Source organism: Camellia sinensis, chromosome 5 (genome assembly GCF_055761805.1).
Source record: "Camellia sinensis isolate YWXY chromosome 5, ASM5576180v1, whole genome shotgun sequence".
Classification (NCBI taxonomy): Eukaryota; Viridiplantae; Streptophyta; class Magnoliopsida; order Ericales; family Theaceae; genus Camellia; species Camellia sinensis.
Window position 1 is genome coordinate 118,260,019 of NC_138965.1, and position 19,160 is coordinate 118,279,178.

At 31.5% G+C, this 19,160-nt stretch overlaps 1 protein-coding gene and 1 long non-coding RNA gene across 2 annotated transcripts; both read left to right on the forward strand.

Moving 5' to 3' along the window:
- Nucleotides 1-6,626: 6,626 nt before the first annotated feature.
- On the forward strand, nt 6,627-8,695 carry LOC145790193 (uncharacterized). The gene is made up of 3 exons (XR_014328855.1): nt 6,627-6,827; nt 7,903-7,944; nt 8,545-8,695. It is a non-coding gene; the product is annotated as an uncharacterized LOC145790193 (long non-coding RNA).
- Nucleotides 8,696-13,532: 4,837 nt separating this feature from the next.
- Nucleotides 13,533-14,935, forward strand: LOC114281618 (putative xyloglucan endotransglucosylase/hydrolase protein 27). The gene is made up of 2 exons (XM_028224166.2): nt 13,533-13,987; nt 14,358-14,935. The coding sequence occupies exons 1-2, from the start codon at nt 13,648-13,650 to the stop codon at nt 14,672-14,674; spliced, it is 657 nt and encodes a 218-aa protein (XP_028079967.2). The 5' UTR covers nt 13,533-13,647; the 3' UTR covers nt 14,675-14,935.
- The last annotated feature ends 4,225 nt before the right edge of the window (nt 14,936-19,160 follow it).

Here is a 19,160-nt window from a genome sequence, read left to right on the forward strand (position 1 = left end):
ACTAACTAGTTTCTGTTTTGGCTCGGAGTACTAGGTAAGCTTTTATGCTTTAGCATATCGCATCCGTGTGAATGTTGCCATGATAGCATGATTACCATGAGGCTAGCTGCTTATGTGATATAACTGCTTGAATGCCTGTGGATGGAGGTTGAATCACCTAAATTGGAATAATGCATTAAAACTGTGAGTTTTAAGCCCACTAGATAGTGGCAAAATCATCTTTTCTAAAAGCCCACTTGAGGGTGGCAAAATCTGCATTTTAGCCTACTTGCGAGTAGCAAACCATTTTCAAAACAAACATGAAATGTTTTGTTCCAATTTGGGCGATTTGGTCTATACTTGTTTGCTGCGCGCATAACATAGTGATTCTAGGCTAACAATTGGTTTAAGAATACATAAAGTTTTCAAAAATGGATATCACGGTTAGTAGAGGCCGGTCTTCGGACCGGGCGAAAGGGGGTGCTCATAGCTGACCTTCCCCGATCGTACCCAAGCTCCCGAGCCGAGACAACTCCGGTGATGACGGACATGTGGCCTTCGGCACCGAGTCAGGGTTTCCTAAATTCCCTCATTTAAAAATATTTAGGTGGCGACTCTGTATCTGGCAAAGCAGTCCATGTTTGGCACTTCTTTCAAAAAAAATCTGTTTTTCTCAAAACGATTTGCCGGATTTGGACTCTTTGGTTCAGACTTAGAACCGTGACACAAATTGAGTCCGAACTGTAGCATGAGGTCCCCCTCCGCGGGCGCGTCTACATTGAGTTCCGTGACAATCTTGATGATGAGATAGATGATCTTGATGATGCAATTCCTTGACGATCTTGATCATTGAGACTATTTCTCTTTAGCTTATACACGCTCCCTCTCTCTGATTGAGACTATTTCCCTTGATGATTGGTTTGGGTGTTTTGACATCGGCACTCCCTCTCTCTCTCTCTCTCAAGCAAACCCTAAAAAACCCAAGATTTCTCGATACAAATTCCAGGGTCTTCGAACCTTTCGATTGGTTAGCACTGCCACTGTTAAGGTACAAACTGATCAACAAAATCAATTGGTTTCCTCGAATTGATTGATTTTTTTGATCTTTTTCTCTGCATATATGCTTCATATGATTTCTATTTTGTTTGTTTTTTTTTCCTTTTTAAGTATTTTTCCGTTTGTGTTTTGCTTTTAAGAGTGATTGTTTTGATCATTGTCGCTGTTTATCTATATATTCAATATCTACCTACGATTATGGTTGTGCTATTTGATTTTAGCTGTGAAATTAAAAAATTGTAATTTATTGGAAGGCCATTAGATTTTTTATTTTGATTTTTTTACTTCTATATTTATTTATTTTTTAATTTTTGTAATTATGTAAGATATATTAACTTGTATTTTTTAAATATGCATCAATTAGAAGTTTAATGACTCGAAAATAAAAATTGAAAATTGAAAATAATATATGATTGAGAAAATATGAAATAATAATTTTTTATACATATGAATAAATAAGTAATGTAAATTGTGGGAAAAAAATAAATCCATTTATTTCAACTTAAAAAAAAATCAAATAATAAATACATTACTTAAAATAATAAATTTTACGTTGTTTATATAGTGTGGAATAAGTCTTATATTAAATTATTAGAATTTTGATTCAAAGCTAAGGATTGAGAGCAATTCTTCCAATGGAGGGAACATACCCAGATCTAAGAGCTTTGAATTGGGCAGTGTCTATGGCATTGGCTCTTATTCCCAGATCTAAGAGCTTTATTTATTAATTTAATTTTATTATGAATTAATTTGATTTATGTTGATTTATTATGGTGTTTTGATGATTTATGTTCATTAGAGATTAAGTTAGTTAGAGTTTGTTATTGAATTGCCGAGCAAAGAGTTTGCTTTTTGAATTTAATCACATAATGAAAATATGTAATGAAATCTCTTCTTTGTATACCAAAGACCTTAGGAACACTTATTTCTTAAATTTTCCCTCTAACATTAGTAAGAGTTGAAAAAAATAAAACCCAAAGAAAATATTGAATGATTTTTGTAACTTAATGTTTTTATTAGTCATTAATTTGTATCTATGTTGATAATGTGTTGTGTTTTTTGGTAGTGTTTGCATTGGGTAATCTATTATTATTGTGCGACATTGTTTGTGTTTAGTTTGAATTGGGTGGTCTATGAAAAACCTTTTAATACTGTGACAATGCGTGTGTTTGTTTTGAATTGGGTAGCCTCTTGCCTTATCATATTGGCTCTTTTCTGTATTTTACAAGTGAAGGAAGGCTAGAAGCGAATGGTAATATCGGCTCCATTTTATAGTTCTATATTTTGTATCTCTCTAATGATTTTGTATTTATTGTTCTAGGAGTTACAATATTAAACTAAACGTGCACTTCTTTGATTGATGAGTGTTGAAAGAATGGCAATCTCGAGTGAGCGATAATTTGTGCATACTTCGTTCAATTTGTTTGAAAATATATGATAATGTTTGAAGGTACATTTCTCTTTCATCTTTATCCTAAATGGCATTCAAAGTGGTAAACTCACATGAATTTTATAAAATTTTATGTTCCACAGTTATCTTCGTAGTGAAAATGGAATTTTTTTTAAATATATATTTTTGGAAGGGTAACACTTTTGCAAAGTAAATTTTAAATTTTCTACTTTTTTCCACGGTATATACTATGAAAATATGTCATATTCCTAAATACTCTCCTATTTAGACTTTATGTTCCTAAATAATTTTTTGAAATATGTCACGTTCCTAAAGTACTTTTGCTTTTTTGATCTTCTTCCTTATTCATGCTAAATACTCTACCATTGTTGGTTGGATATGAATCTATAGGAATTGGATGAGATGAAGAAGCTTTTGAAAGAGTCCGGGGTTGTTCATTGATAGAAGGAAACAAACCAATGGCACCCTTGAACTCTCCAATTAAGGTAATCTCTTCAAACTTCCATGTTGTATGATTTATTTTTTATTTTTTTATTTTTTATAGAGAAAAGATTAAACCATTTAAGTTGTTTATATGGGAGTGCCTTTAAGCACGAGTGACATGCTAGCAATTCATATCAGACATTTTTTTTTTCTCTGAATAACATTCCTTTAATCTGTTTGATTTGATTTGATTTTTTTATTATTTATTTCATATATAGTTACTAAAATGACTATTTGACCACTTTAAAGTCCTTTTACTATAGTTTTTTTTTTAATGCAACAATTTCAATTTTAAAATTGTCGTAGTTGATGTAATCAATGACTTCCAAATTAATCATCTGTGTAATTACTCTTATTTAAAGTACTTTTTCATTTACATGATTAGTTTAGTCACATTGGGACATTATATGAATGCAATGATTTTGTAAATTCAACCATTGGACTCTTAACAGAATTATAGAATTAACGAGTTAATTTGTTTTAAAAGCTATAAAAAAAAAAAAACAAAAAAAAAAAAAAAAAAAAAAAAAAAAAAAAAAAAAAAAAAAAAAAAAAAAAAAAAAAAAAAAAAAAAAAAAATCAGTTAATTGATTTTCAAATTAATATCTTAATTGGTTTGAATTTGTAGTATCATACTTTTCAAACTTTCATTACCAAAAGTCTTCTTATTTTTTTAGAATTCTCTGATTGGTTGTTGAGAATTTCATCATGCTATTTGAGTCATTTAGAATCTTTCAAATTTTAAGCAATTTGTTGAGTTTTATATATTCCAAACCTTCTATCTTTAAAGCTTCATCTTAAGTATTTCGATTTTCATCTAGATACTTCTTATAAATGATTTGGTAATTGTTTAGGAGAGCTTAGGCATCATTAGTTTTACAGTTACTTTTGTCACAACTAATTTATGCCCTTTTGCTGATGAAGAAGCTTATTTTGATTTGTCATTTTCAAGTGTATGTAATTATGCATTTCATTTTCAAGTGTAAATCTGAAACTTTGTCATGCGTATATGTGAAAGTAATTTGTGACTATACCAATACACTTTCTGAATATTTGTTTTGATAGCTAAAAGATGATTCTTTACTTATAAAGTGTCTTTTGACTATGTGTAGTAGTGTAAGAACATGCATTGCACGTCAATAAGTTTATATTGGTGCAAAGCTAGAGAGTTCGAGTGTAGAATTTACACTATTTTTGGTTTTATTGTTGACAAACTTTGAAAATGATTGATGTTATATAAAGTTAAAGATTATTTAAAGGCAGATTGATGTTCTGTAAACTTATATAGATTTGGTTTGGTGTGGATGTTTGCTATGTGGATTTTGATCAAAAACACCATTTTCGTGTTGGCATGAGGTGCTCCAAAGGGAGAATGGAGAATTTTCTATACATGATTCCAATATGTATGTATATATATGATTCCAAACCCCAAACCCATCTATATAATAAGGGAGAAGGGTTTTTGAAAATATATAAAATGTATCAGAGATACATTTGATATTAACGGATAAAATGAATTTAAGTTTATATCGATGGTTAAGATGAATGACGATTGCCGCCTAAATATACCCACGTCTGACCCTTACAGAGTAACAGAGTACTCATTTTGATTTTGATTTTTGTTTTTCTAAACCTTAAATTGATTTGTTAATTAGGTATTTTCTGGATATCATTTTTAAGTATTTGGATTGCTCTAAAACAATTCTCTGAAAAATAGCATTTCGGTTTCAGAGCTCTCTGTATACACCCAAGGCTGGCCCTGGGGCATAAGCCACAAGGCCATGGCCTAGGGCCCCTCAAAATAGACTAAAAAAGGGGGCCCTTCTTATTATAATTTAGTGTAATATATTAGATATATTTTAAGTCTAAAAAAATTAAAAAAGGCCCAAACTAACTTAAAATAAATTGACCCATTAAAAAATTGAAAGGCAATTCAAAAAAATTAGCATTGTTATCCATTGAAAATAGATCCAAAAAAGTGGTTTCTCTTATTATAGTTTAATCTAATATATTAAGTATATTTTTAAGTCCAAAAAAAATTAAGGAAGGCCCAAATTAACTTAAAATAAATAAATCCATTAAAAAATTGAAATGCACATTTAAAATAATTAGCATTGTTATTCATTGAAACTGATTTTGTAAAAAAATTAGATTATGCAAGTATGATTGATTTATTTACTTCTAAAAATACAAGAAGAGTGAGGATCAAGCAATACATATTAGTTATTGTAATGTAATGCTAAGTATTTTTTGTGATTTTGACACAAATCTTTTGTCCTTTACTTTCAATTTTTTTTTCATTCATTGAAAAAAAAAAATGTGAAGGGCCCCAGAAATTTTTTAGTTAATTATCGACTTTGAGCCCCGAAAATCTCCGGACCGGGCCTGTATACACCGCTTCCATTGATCGGTGAGTGTTTTTGTGTTTTATTTTTTGATAGTGACTTCAATTCCATTGTGGGTTTCGATTAGTTTGTAATTGTGTTTATGTATAGTTGATGTGTTTCAAATTATGTTGATTTGTTTGTACCCAACTGTGTTTGTTATTGCCAGAAAAAATAGAATTTTTATTGGGTTTTGAGTTTTAAGACTTAATAGAAGTAGTTTTGTTAGTGGGTTGGTGTCATTGGATTTGTTTGATGGAAACTTAGGAGTGCTTCTACGTTTGGAGCTAATTTGGTGAGCTGGGTCTGAATTTGGAGGTGAATTCAGGAGTGGTGAGTGGTTGTCAAGCTTTGAAGAATAACTTATTCTCTTACTTTCTCTCTCTACCCAACCCTGAACCCCCTATTCCTCTGTTTCTTTGTTTGAATTTATTTGGTCTAATGTTTAGTTTGGTGTGATTTTGATTGACTTTTGTTAGGTTGTTGTTGCCTCAAGCTGTTGCCTCAAGTTATTTGGTGTGATTTTGATTTTGCTATTGCCTCAATTTGATTCATGTTAATTTTGATTTTGATTTTGCCTCAATTTTAATTTTGATTTTGTTGTTGCCTCAATTTGATTTTGCTGTTGGCCTTAACTTAACTTCTCTCTTCTAATTTCTCTCTAAACTTGGGAATTTGATTCATGAAATTTTTTCTATTTCAACACAGTCAAGTTTCTTGAGGCAACAACAAAATCAAAATCACACCAAATAACTTCTTTCTTCTAATTTCTCTCTAAACTTGGGAATTTGATTCATGAAAATTTGTCTATTTCAACACAGTCAAGTTATTTTTTTTTTGGTTAGAATAGTGTGGGTCTTTGTATATTAGATTAGTCTTTGTATGTTATTAAAATAGTATATTTGTTGTAGTGAACCAAAATAGTATCTTTGTTGCCATTAATAACCTACAATATATTTGGGTTTTGATATATTGTTTACAGCTTTTTGAAATCTATATAAGTAACCAAACACCATAGAGAAAGGTTGATATATTTTATAATCTGGTTGTGGTTTCCAATTTTCCCTTTCTCTGCAACAGAAACGGTGGTCTCGCCATTGATCAACATCAAGCTCCGTGACTATCCACCCTCCCACGGCTCCCACCCTCCCAATATGAGAGGTATTTTATTTCTTCAGTTCTTTGAGGCTTTAGTTTTAGGGCCAATTTTTGAATCAATCTATATATATGAACTGGTTTCCAATTTTCTGATTGTGGTTTCCAATTTTCCCTTTCTCTGTCTTCAATCAGTTCTTTGTCTGGTTTGTCTGATGTACACAGATTGCTCCACCATGACCACAGTAGCAGATTTGCCTCTTCCTTTTCGCAGACACCCACACTCCTCAGAACCATCTTTGCTCCTCCCTCCTTAGCGACCCTTTGTCGACATCTTGATCGCAACAACTGTAGCAACCCCATTCCCCATCTCAACCATCGCACAGCTACCATCTTAGCCTCATGCAACATTGCGAAGGGTAAACACATTCATTTATATACATGCTTCAGTTTGATCAAGATTTTTAACTGCATTCGCATGATTTTACTTAATCTAACTATTGTTCTCATATAGCAGAAAGCCCTAATTTTTCACACCCTGAAGTTTATGAACAATTGAGCTCCATATACTTTGTAAATTGTTTCTATTTAGAAAAACTAAAAACTGCTTTGAGAAGTACATGACATGGAGGCTGAACTCCAAATTGAGATTGCCAGAGATAATTTCCCTCAATAGTAGTATTATGTAGCCAAGAAAACATTGTAAAATTTCATTATCTTATGCAAGTGATATACGCAGAAGTTATAAGTTGATGTGAGTCATGATCGATAAAGCATCATACTCCTATTTTTTTATTTTTTTATTATTATTTTTTTTTTATGGAATCTGAACAGTGTTGTGGAATTAAAGGTCTAGCAAGAGTTTGAAAAAATAAATTATAAGAAATCAACAGGACACTAACCGATCCCCAGGGAAGACTAAAGTTTTTGCTAATTTAAGGGAGATTTCTTTTTCTTCTTTTTCTTTTTTCCTTCAGTTTGTGTATTGGATTTCAAATATTTACTTTTAGATTTGTGGATTATGCTGATTAGGTTATACAACTATTCCTCTTTTGGTCTACCAAACATGCCAATGTGTTTTTATCTTTATTAGTTAAACATGCTGAAAGTCCAGTTTTGACATGGTTTGATTCTAGGCATGTAATTCGTTATCTTTGTGTGGATGTTATGTTATTTTCTTGAGTAGAGCAATTCATTGTCTTCTTTGTTTTATTTATTTTTTGTTAAAAGTAAATAAAATAAATAAAATTGATTGACTGAACGTGATTGAGCTTAGGTGTTAATATTATATCGTATGGAGTCGAGACACTCTTTCTATTGATGTAGCAGAACTAGGATTTATTGAATTGTTAAGCTCTTTCGACCTTCATATTTGTTGTTTTGAAATTCTTTCCATGTCCTTAATATATTGCTTTTTAGGATGTTAGTTTTGATGCTCATTTTCTTTCGAAAAATTCATATTGATTGAAGTTTGTAATTTTTTTTATTTACCAGTGTGAACTCTTCCAGATTGAGGCATGAGTTATAGTTATAAAGGTAAATTCATAATTTAATTATTGAGCTTCGTTGGAGGTTTTATTTAATATAATTTGAATTTTCTGGCTAGGGGATCATGTATATTTTTGGATCTGAATCAAAATATTATATTGTTTTTTTATTTTTATTTTTATCATTTATATTTATTTTGTATTTTTTAACCTTTATAATTAACAATGTTTCCAACTGGTTTGTTTTCTGGATGGGAACTCAAAGCAACATATTCATCCAAAAATGAATATTAAACACAAGGTAAAGTTTAATTGCTTTTTGAATTTAATTATGTGTCGGTTTACAATCTTAAAAAATTCTTATCCATTATAACGTTGTTTAATCATGTTTCAATTAATAATGCAACTTTTCTTTTCTATGAAATACATGTCTCACATTCCTTTTTTTGGGTTTCCATTGAACAATACCCTCAATGAGTTAGAAGAGTGTAGGAATAACCTAAACTCTTACATTAGGAAAAAATACACAGATACTCTCCAGGTTTTTCTTTAAAGTTAATGATTTTGGTGTAAACTATTTTAATTTGTTGGGGTCTGATGGGTTTTGATTTCTAAAATTTGAAATGGATTTGATGGGTTTTATTCGCAGAAATCCGCAAAAATTCGAAGTCGTTTCGCTTGAGACATCACCCTCGAGAACAAGTTTTCCGGCTTCGGCGCTTTCCGGCACATTCCCGTGAGTTTACTCTCTCTATCTCTCCTAGAAATGTTTATAGATTTATGAATATATAAACATGTGAATTTGTAAGCATAAACGGTATGCTCTCTCTGTGTTTCTCTCTTATTTTGCTTTCTATGGATATCTATGAAAAGCCATGAAATTATTGTTGTATTTTTGTTATCAAAGTCAGACAAAATTGAATAAAAGATTCTGCGACAAATACTTTCATCCCATGAATACTTAGGGGTTGTTTGGGGTGTTCTAAATAAGTGCACTTTTTGTCTTTTTGGACTAAAAAATTAAGAAAAAAAATATGGATGTTTGGGTTAACTTTTTGACTTTTTATGAAAAATTGTGTATTAAAAAATTGTATAAATTAGTGTGTATGGGAAAATTAGGATTGAGAGTTATACAGCCGTAATTTTTGACTTTTGGTGAATAGTGATAACTTTTTAACTTTTTGAGTAACTTTTTGAATTTTTGGCTTTTTGGCAACTTGCCAAACTTGGCCTTAAACTTCCATCAGATTTTAGATTTTATATTTAGATTTTAGATTTTTCAAACTTTTCATTGTTTTTTCAATGTGTTGGGTTAGTTTTTTTTTCAATGTGTTGGGTTAGTCCATCATAAATCAGATTTTTAAGGCAACTAACTATCAAGTATTCCACAAATGGCATTAGATTTTTATCAGCCCATAAATCAGTAGTTTGCACCAAAACAATTCTGTCCTGTTTGGTTGGTGAGAAAGTGTGGGAAATAGTAAAGAAAGTGAAATTTGGGTTTCCTTTGGCTAATAATTGGTTACTATGTTTAGTTGCTCTGAAAGTTGGGATTGTGTTTACTTTGAGTCTTATGGGTAGCTTTTTGATAATGAAAAGATTTGGACTCATCAAGGCAACTAACTATTAGAGTGTTGATGATCTTAATTGAATTGGGTTGTTGGACTATTTGTTGATTTGTTCAATTTTTAAGTATTTTTCTTAATTGACTTGGGTTATTTGTTCGATTTGTTCTTAATTGACTTGGGTTATTTTTAGGTATTTACATTGTTCTGAAACACACAAGTTTGGTTTAACTTGATGCCACTTTAGTTTATAATATCCCCTTTCTGTAATTTTGATTTTTAGTTTTATTTTGTGGAGAAATTGTATCATTTTTTTTATTGTTATTGGATTAAATGGAATTGTATCTCTTTCAATAAGCCTATGTTCTTTTGTCTAATCTTTTGTGATTATTTAGCAGTATGTATTGAATCCAAGAATTTTAGTTTTATGATCTGGGTTTGGTGTGATTTTAGGGAGAGGATTTGGGTGTGATGTTTTTACTGGGGCATTTTTTAAGTGGTTCTTTTGGGACTCTTTTTAGGTTGCCAAGTTGCAAAAGTCACCTGCAGTTTGGCCCTCATTTGGTTTAGCCAATATATTGGAATCATGTTGTTGTATAGTTTATACATAACCCATTTGGTTTAGCCAATATCTATTGGTCCAATTTGAATTAGAATTTGGTTGAATTGAGCCAAATGTTTTAAAATGGCTAACTTGGAAACACCCACAAGTCTACTATGGTTAACACTCTGGTTCTCTCTTTCATTTATTCATCTAATATCTACATTTGTATCATTTGGTGGTAATATTTGCTATGGAGTTTTGTAGGTATTCTAGGTGATTCTCAATCATTTTGATTCTCTATCATTTGCATCATTTGTGTTTTTCTATATGTTCAAGAAACCGAAATGGGTTTGTGATTCTCTATCATTTGTATCATTTATTCATCTAATATCTACATTTGTGTTTCTTTTGTCTAATCTTTTGTGATTATTTGGCGATTAAAATACATGTGTGTGTGTTATATTTTCTGTAGTCAATTTCTTAGTCTCTACCATTTCTATATCCAAAAACTAATCTCTTTTTTTGTTTCTCTAAAAAATAAAAATTAAATGATGAGCCTATCTGAGATTCTACTACTCTCTCTCTTACCCAATTTGAAAACAACCTCTCCAGAATAGAATGATTATGTAGTTTTATCTGTTTGGTATATTTCTATTTGGTATTTTTCTACTTTTTTTTTTTCTCCTATTCAATTTTTTTTTGTTTGTTTGGCCCAAGTGTGATATATCTTAAGGCACGGGTTATATTCTAATTCTAACGATAGCCAAATTTTTGTTTGGCCCAAGAGTGATATATCTTCAAGTTTGTTGGTCGAATTGAGGTCTTGATCATCATTTCTGTTGGTGGAATTTATCTTGCAATTTATGTGTTAAGCTTTATTAATCTGGGTTTGAGTTGTTTGAAGTGTGATAAAATTACCGATTTTATTTGTGCATATCAGCTCCAATTTTGTCATTTCTGTTGCATTTGTATTTGTGTTTATAAAAATTAATTCAAGAACTTGGCAGAAAGTTTGTAATCTCTAGGTTTGTGTTTATTTATGTGTGTGAGAATATGTATTTTATCTTTCAAGTTCTATTTTTTCCTTTTTTGATAAATTTCTGGACCCACAACAATGGTGGAAACAGTGTAGAGAATACCCTAAAAGTTCCATGGTCATCTTCTCCATTTATTCATCAGATCCAACGCTCACAGACCCGTAGGACTAAAGAAGGGGTGGATTTTGCGAAGGTACTCTCAGCTTTTTAAATTTTTTTATTTTATTTTTTATTTTTACATAGCCGTATTGTTTATTTTATTTTTTGGACAGAGGATATTCACTCTCTTCAGCTATATTGCTGGATGGATGTTGTTGTGGTCCTTGCTTTATTGTTCCAGTCCCTTGATCTAATTTCATGGTGTGTTCATCTGAGCAAACCAAATGGATAGTTAGAGTTATTTTATTTTATTTTATTTTTTTTATCAATTGTTCATAGCATTTTAGTGCACAACGGTAACGCATCACAGTCTTTGGGGGAGAGAGATTGAGGTAATAGAGAAGAGGAGAGAGAGTGGGTGAGAAAATTGAGAGATTGTAATTTGGGGAAGTGCAATTTATCTTGGGAAGATTTTTTTTATTAAAAATATAAAAAATGCTACATATTCTTAAAAAATACAACTTTATAACTTTCACTCACCTATGATTGGTCCAGGAAGGAAAGAAAAAAAATAAAAATATATGATTGGTTTACATCATTTTGGGAGTCATGGAGGTTCCTAATTTTGGGGGTTCCTGAAATTTATTTGAGTTACTAATAAATTGGTGTTTCATTTAAGCTTCATGTCTTCATTTAGAAATTTTTCTATTTTCTGTGAATTCATTACCTACTCTTTGAAAAGAAAACAAAAAAAAAAAAAAAACAAAAAACAAAAAACAAAAAATTTGAATACATTCCTCTCTAATCTTAATTTATATTTTAATCTCATAATTAATTGTACCGTAACTTCAGGCACGTGCATACACTAGTATATATATATATATATGAAACATTTCTTCAATTTGTTTAGCATGGATTGGAATATTTAGTAAAATATTTAATAATTCATTTAAAATTTTTAATATTTGTATAATTTTTTCATATAACTCATGTTAACAAATAACAAAGTTTTTAATTTTTCATAAAATAAAATATTAGATTGACATAATTTAAATATTGAGATCAAAATAATATAAAAATTATATTTTAAAGGAAAAAAAGGTAATCAACTTTATTGATTTTTTTGAATTTTATTATTATGAATTTTTTTAGCTTTATAAAGATTAATATTACCTTCTTTTTATTTTTATTTTTTTTTTATCTTTTACACTTTGGTCACGTTTGTTTGGCGAATTAGGTTAGATGTGATTGTTAGTGAGAGAATCGTTAGTGAAGAGATTATTAATGTGAAGATTGTTAGTGAGGATATTAAGTAAAATTGTGTTTGTTCTGAAGATAGTGCGAGAGATGATTATTGATGAGATTGTTAAATTATTTATATATAAAATAAATAAAAAAATTATTTCTATATTAAAAAAACTAAAACAATATTAAAATAAATTGGTGCACTTGATAAAATAAAATAAAATATATATATATATTTTTTATATAAAATAGACTAAATCTATTTACTATTTTTCTAATCTTATTCAAAATCTAACCAACTTAATCTCCCTCTTAAGAAAGATTACTAATTAGTCCTCCTCCCAAATTATCACCAACCAAGGTAAACAAACTTGCCCGCTAAACAAACATGCCCTTTAGAAGTTTACATTCGTCACCGACTCACTATAACTCACCAAGGATCCTCTAGAGTGAAATTTTTCTAAAGTTTCCTAGAGTGCTATATTGTGTGGTTGAGATTTATTGGCAAGTCACGTCAGAAAAATTGATGTGACTTACTAGTAAATCTCAACCACACAATGTAGCACTCTAGGAAACTTTAAGAAAAAATCACTTTAGAGGATCCTTACTCACTATAACTAGACTATAACTTTCACTCTCAAATCCAACGGTCTAAAAATCAGATCAAATGTAATAATGTAAATTACACTTTGTGACCTTATATTTGGTGACTTTTTAAAAATCAGATCCTTCATATTTTATGCATTTAAAAAAAAAAATTTATTTTTAAAATTAATTTATTTTTGAAATTAAACAAAAAATATCACGATAATTATCACATAATATAAAAAATATATTATTATATTAATATTTGAATTTATATTAGTGATGCAAGTTATATATGAAAGTGTTTGACATTTGGTTAATATAACCAAAAAATCACTATTATACATTACCTACTTTTTTATACATTTTTATATAAAAAAAATTAGTTTTTAAATGAGATTGTAATAAAATATTTTTATATCACATAATTGTCAGTGTGTCATTTTTTTATATTATTTTTAATAAAAATGATTTTAAGAATAAATTAAAAAAAACTTAAAATATAAAAGATAAAGTGACAAAAAAAATAAATTTTAAAAGTCAAAAGAAAAAAAGAGAAAAAGAAAAAAAAAAAACATAAACTACCCTAGTGATCAGCATCACTCCCTGTTTGACCAATACACTCTCTCACCATCTCCAGCCTCTCTCCCCCCCCCCCCCCCCCCCCCCCCCCCCCAATGGCGGACCCTGCACTTCACCCAGAGACTCCCCCCCACCAAACCCAGACCCTCAAACAAATCGCCGTCGACTACTGCCCCGAAGTCTGCACTCACCTCCCTGAATCCGACTCCATCACAGTAACCTTCGACCACCGCGGCGGCGCGCGGTGGCGCTCCACCACTCGCTTCCTCTACGGCACATTCGGTGCCAAAATCCAGTGCCCAAAGGGCAACACTAGCGGCCTCAATTTCAACATCTACCTCTCTTCCCTCGAAGGCGACAAGTCTCAGGACGAGATCGACTTCGAATTCTTGGGCAAAGACAAGACCATTGTCCAAACCAACTACTACACTACAGGTATTAGTTGTTACAATTTTACATTCAGTATTCGATTCATACAATTCGATACGAGTTTCAAGCAAAATGTAGTGTAGTTGACTCTTAAATTGAATGAACCTTACAATTTAATTGCGATTCAGTTTTGTTTACATATAATGTATGAAGTGATCTTTGCAAAATAAAGAAAAAGATCAAATATTTTATTGATGCAAGTGATTTTATTTGTTTATACATATATATATAATTTAGTTATATTGACGAAAACGATTCAAGATTCGACAACAATGATTACAAGCATGAAACCAAATATCCCCCAACGATACCAACATACCAACATTTTCCAATCCCTTGAAAGCTTTTTAGCTGATATTTTGTTGTTTGATTGCAGGGACTGGGAACAGAGAGGCGATTCATGATTTGGGGTTTGATTGTTCAGATGGGTTTCACGAGTATGTGATCAAGTGGTACCCAGATGTGATTGAGTGGTTCATTGATGGAAAACCAGTGAGGAGAGTGAAAAAGAAGGAAGGTGAAGGGTTTCCTGAGAAACCCATGTTTTTGTATGCTTCGGTGTGGGACGCGAGCTACATTGCTGAAGGGAGGTGGACAGGGCCTTATGTGGGGTGCGATGCACCCTATCTTTGCCACTACAAGGACGTCGTTGTACCAGTTGACACTGTAGTGCATGAGGATTGCAGTTGCTGATTTGGGCTTTTATGTGGTGAGTTTCATCTATGGCTATATTGATTTTATTTATTTTTCTTTGAATGTGACTATTGTGTGTTGTCATATGTTTATTTATTTAGGGGTTTCAATCGCTTCGATCAGACTTTTGTGGGTTATTTGGATTTTGTTGCTTTGTCTCTGTTGTATTGTTGACAAGCACTATTAGATAATGGTCTCTGTTGTATTGTTGACAATAATAATTATAAATATGATCTGTATGTGGATTTTTGTTGTTGTTCATTTCTTTTGGAAGGATTTGAGTGTTGTTCTCTATGTTTTGTTGCGATGAACGTGTTGATCTGAGGAGATTATATGAATTCTTTTAGTTTTCCGGTTTCTCTTCCAAATATTGCTTGAATCACTTTTGATTTTTGTCATTCCATCTTTTACATATGAAAACACTTGTAACAAACTATGTATACTGTAGAGAAGTCCCCTCACATGGTTTGTATATTATAATTCTTTGGCCAATTTTCTAAAAATAGAATACAAATTATTAGTAAATAGGGCATATATCCACTTATGTGGGGAGGGAATTGCAAAAAGGACGAAGGAACAATTTGAGGGCTACTTAGTGTTTAGCTATGAAGCACGGGTGCTTGTATGGGTACATATATGTTATGGGTACGCCGATACTGCAAGACTTAAAAAAAATAGGATATGGTTATAGGTATTGGTACAAATATGTTATGGGTACGCCGATACTGCAAGACTTAAAAGAAATAGGATACGGGTACAGTTAAGGTACATCAATAATTTTTTTTATTTTTTTATAATTTAGTTTGAGATTCAAGCTACAAATCAAAGTTCAATACCAAACTAAAAGGAGAAATTACAAAATCAAAAGAAAAATCCTGGTTTAACAATACCAAGATCAAAGCAAAGTCTGTAAGTTATGTTAATGCCATTAAATAGGAGAAATTACAAAATAAAATTTCATTTCAAAAGCAAGTTAAGTAAAATTTGGATACTTGAAAATTTTAATTTTTATTTTCATCAATTTTATTATTGAATAATACATTTTTCATCTCTGACACATTAAGGCCTCGTTTGGGAACCCTCCCTTTTAGCTAAAAAGTCAAAAAGTTACTAAATTAGTCACAAATTCAACAACCCATACCAAAAAGTCAAAAATTCTCTTTTCTTTTTACTTTTTGCACATCTTTTCGTAAAAAGCTAAAAAGTTATCCCAAACATACTAGTTTTTTTTAGTTCATATTTTAGCCAAATAGCCAAAAAGTTACTAAATTAGCCTGTTCCCAAACGAGGCCTAAGTAAAGGATTTGCAATTTCAAATATATCAGAATTGTCTAATAAATTAAATGTATTTTCACCATGTCTTATAACTTGGTGTACCTACGATGTACACATCCTGTACCCACAGAGGACCCACGAAATACCTAACTGTTAAAGAATGTATAGGCAAGGCAAGCCCCAGAAAAGTATAGGTTGGCTCCTAGCTCTATCTCGGCCGACATCCTGCTCTCGAGGGAGGGGGTCCTGGAGCGAACTACTCATTGTTGTGTTGCCCGAACTCAAGGAAGGGCATTTGGTGAGGAGCTAAGAAGTATGGATACAAACACGAGAACACGTACAATTTCAAAAAATGGACACGTTGGGGACATGCTCAATATAAAATAATGCTCAAATAGTACACATTAATGTGTGTTTGTGAGGGAAAAAGATTGGTTATACACCTAACCTTTGACATAGTGTACAAATCATTGAATGGTAATAAAAATGCAAAATAATATTAAGGTTAGGTTTGGTATCCCCTAAAAAAGTTAAAAAGTCACTATCCTATTTAAGTCACATCATCTTATTTAAGTCACATCATCCTATTTAAGCATGATAATGGAAGAAGCAAAGCGTGTCTCGGCAACTGAAAGAAGCTTCAAACTCACAAACTCATTGTACAGTGCCAACCTCATGGAATGGTTACAAATAAAATTCTTGATCATCGTCACATCACCAACAATCTCACTAATCCAATTACACTCTTCAAATGCAACTAAATTATTTTCCACATTCTTGGCAGCACAAATATTCTTCAAGGCAAGATTGAGGGTGTGTACAACACAAGGAGTTCAAAAGATGTGAGGAAATTGTGCTTCAATTAGGTGCCCCGCCGCCTTGCAATTTGCGGCATTATCTGTAATGACTTGAACCACATTTTTAGGCCCAACCTCCATGATTACTTCCTTCATCAAGTTGGAAATAAAATACTTGTCTTTTGTTTCTCCTGAACAATCAACCGCTTTAAGAAACATAGGCCCACCTCCGGTAACAGCCATAAATTTTATTAATGGCCTTCGTTGGGAATCACTCCATCCATCACTGACTATACTCACACCCTTCTCTCTCCATGTGCGTCGAATAGGGTCTAACAACCTATCAATGTTATTCCTTTCTTTTTGAAGCAACGTAGTTCTCAACATGTTATACCCATGTGGTACATATCCTTGTAGGTTGTTATTTGCAGCAAAAGTAAATGCACTAACATAGTAAGGATTTCTTGCCGAATGAAATGCCAAGCCTGCTGAATAAAACATTCTAGCTATCTCACTATTTAATCGTTCTCGAGCTCCAATGTTAAATGCTTTCATAATAGGGTTACTACTACTACTTCCACTCCCTATAGTGGTTGACCTCTTCCTTTTTGATCCATACATCTCCTCTGATTCATTAAAACATAAACCTAATGATGCACTTGAACTAGGAGGAGGAAATGAGACTTTTTTCAACCTAGAGTTTTTCAATTTCAACTTTGCTTCTGCAATTACTCTCTCAAATTCAGCTTTATCCTTACTTGTTACTTTTGGACACACTTCTATCCATTGATTTGTTATTTGCATCAAATGGGCTTTTACCCTTTTACCCTAATGTATGGACCTTTACGTGTAGCCCGACAAAAGTTACATTGAAAAGTATAATTCCCCCCTCTTGGACCAGATTTTTCTAATCTAGTCACATATTTCCACAGTGGTTTATCATCTGCAGCATCAAAGGCAGATTGTGTGTTATTGGTAGAATTTGAACTAGACATTTTTCCTATTAATTAACATTAACATTAACATTAGAAGGATTAAAAAAAAAAAAAAAGAATTTACATACTGTGTGTATATATATATATATATATAAACCTATAATTAATTTTTTTTTAAAAACTACAATTTTAGTTTTAGATATATAAACATAAAAAAAAAAACAAATCTTACATATATATAAATTTATATATAAAGAAATAAAAACCAGTCTAACTCTTACATATATATATATATATAAACGTATAAAAAAAATAAAAATAAAAATAAAAATTAGTGTTTACCTTTGAAGTCGAAAACAGACCACAGAGAGAGAGAGAGAGAGAGAGGGCTTCGACTCAGAAGGTCTTTGTAGGTTCACTATATTTCTTCACCCTCAGTTTTTACTTTTTAAATATTACACGTTGACCCCAAATACATATAACAAATTCAAAAAAGAGCCCTGTCGTGTCCCATAGCGTGTCCAGATGTGGACACGCGTGTCCCCGCCGTGTCCCCTTTCAAAAAAAACATTAAATTAAAGGGACACGCCATCTGGCGTGTCCTGTACGTGTCCGCGTGTCCCCCGCGTGTCGGACATCGCCACGGCACCAATTTTGGAGTGTCCGCGCTTCATAGGTCACATCATCTCTCTACTATATCACTTCAAACCCAACCCATATTTCATAAAAAAAAAACCCCAACTAAAAAAAAAAAGAAAAAAAAGAAGGTATATTTTAGAATAAAAAATTGGTTTCTATAATAAAATTAATAAACACATATCATTAAAATTAATAATTTTAGCAATGTCAACAATTTGATTTTTTCTTCAAATAAAACTAATCAATGTCAATGGTTTGATTTTTTCTTCGAATAAAACTAATTTGTTTTCAGGTTCAGCCAAGAACATAGAAAGCATAAAAAATAGGTTACATTCAACCAAAAATAAAAAAGAAAAAAAATAATCAAATAGAGAGAGAAAAAAGAAAAAAAAGAAGAAAATAATAAATAGAGAGAGGGAGAGAGAGAGAGGGGGGGAGGAGGCAGGTAATGTTTAGCCCCCCCCCCCAAAAAAAAAAGAAGAAGAAGAAGAAAATGAGAGTTAGAGAGTTGAAGAAAGAGAGTGAGATAGAAGAAATAGAGAAAAGAAATCGAGAAACAAAGAGATAGATTGAAGAAGAAAATCGGAAAAGAAGAAGTAGAGGAGAAGAGAAGAACAAAATCGAAGCAGAAGAAGAAGAAACATACCTTCAATGATAGTGAACAGCAGCCAGCAACCCTTTCTTTCTTTTCTTCTCTCTCTTCTTTTTGTCTAACGATCTAGGGTTCGCCCAAAACAAGTTTTTCGGTTTTGGTTTTTTATAGTTTGCCCCATTTACAAGTTTTAGAAATTACGTTTTGCACCCGTGGTGTCCAAAATGTGGCCAGCTGCAAAAAATTCA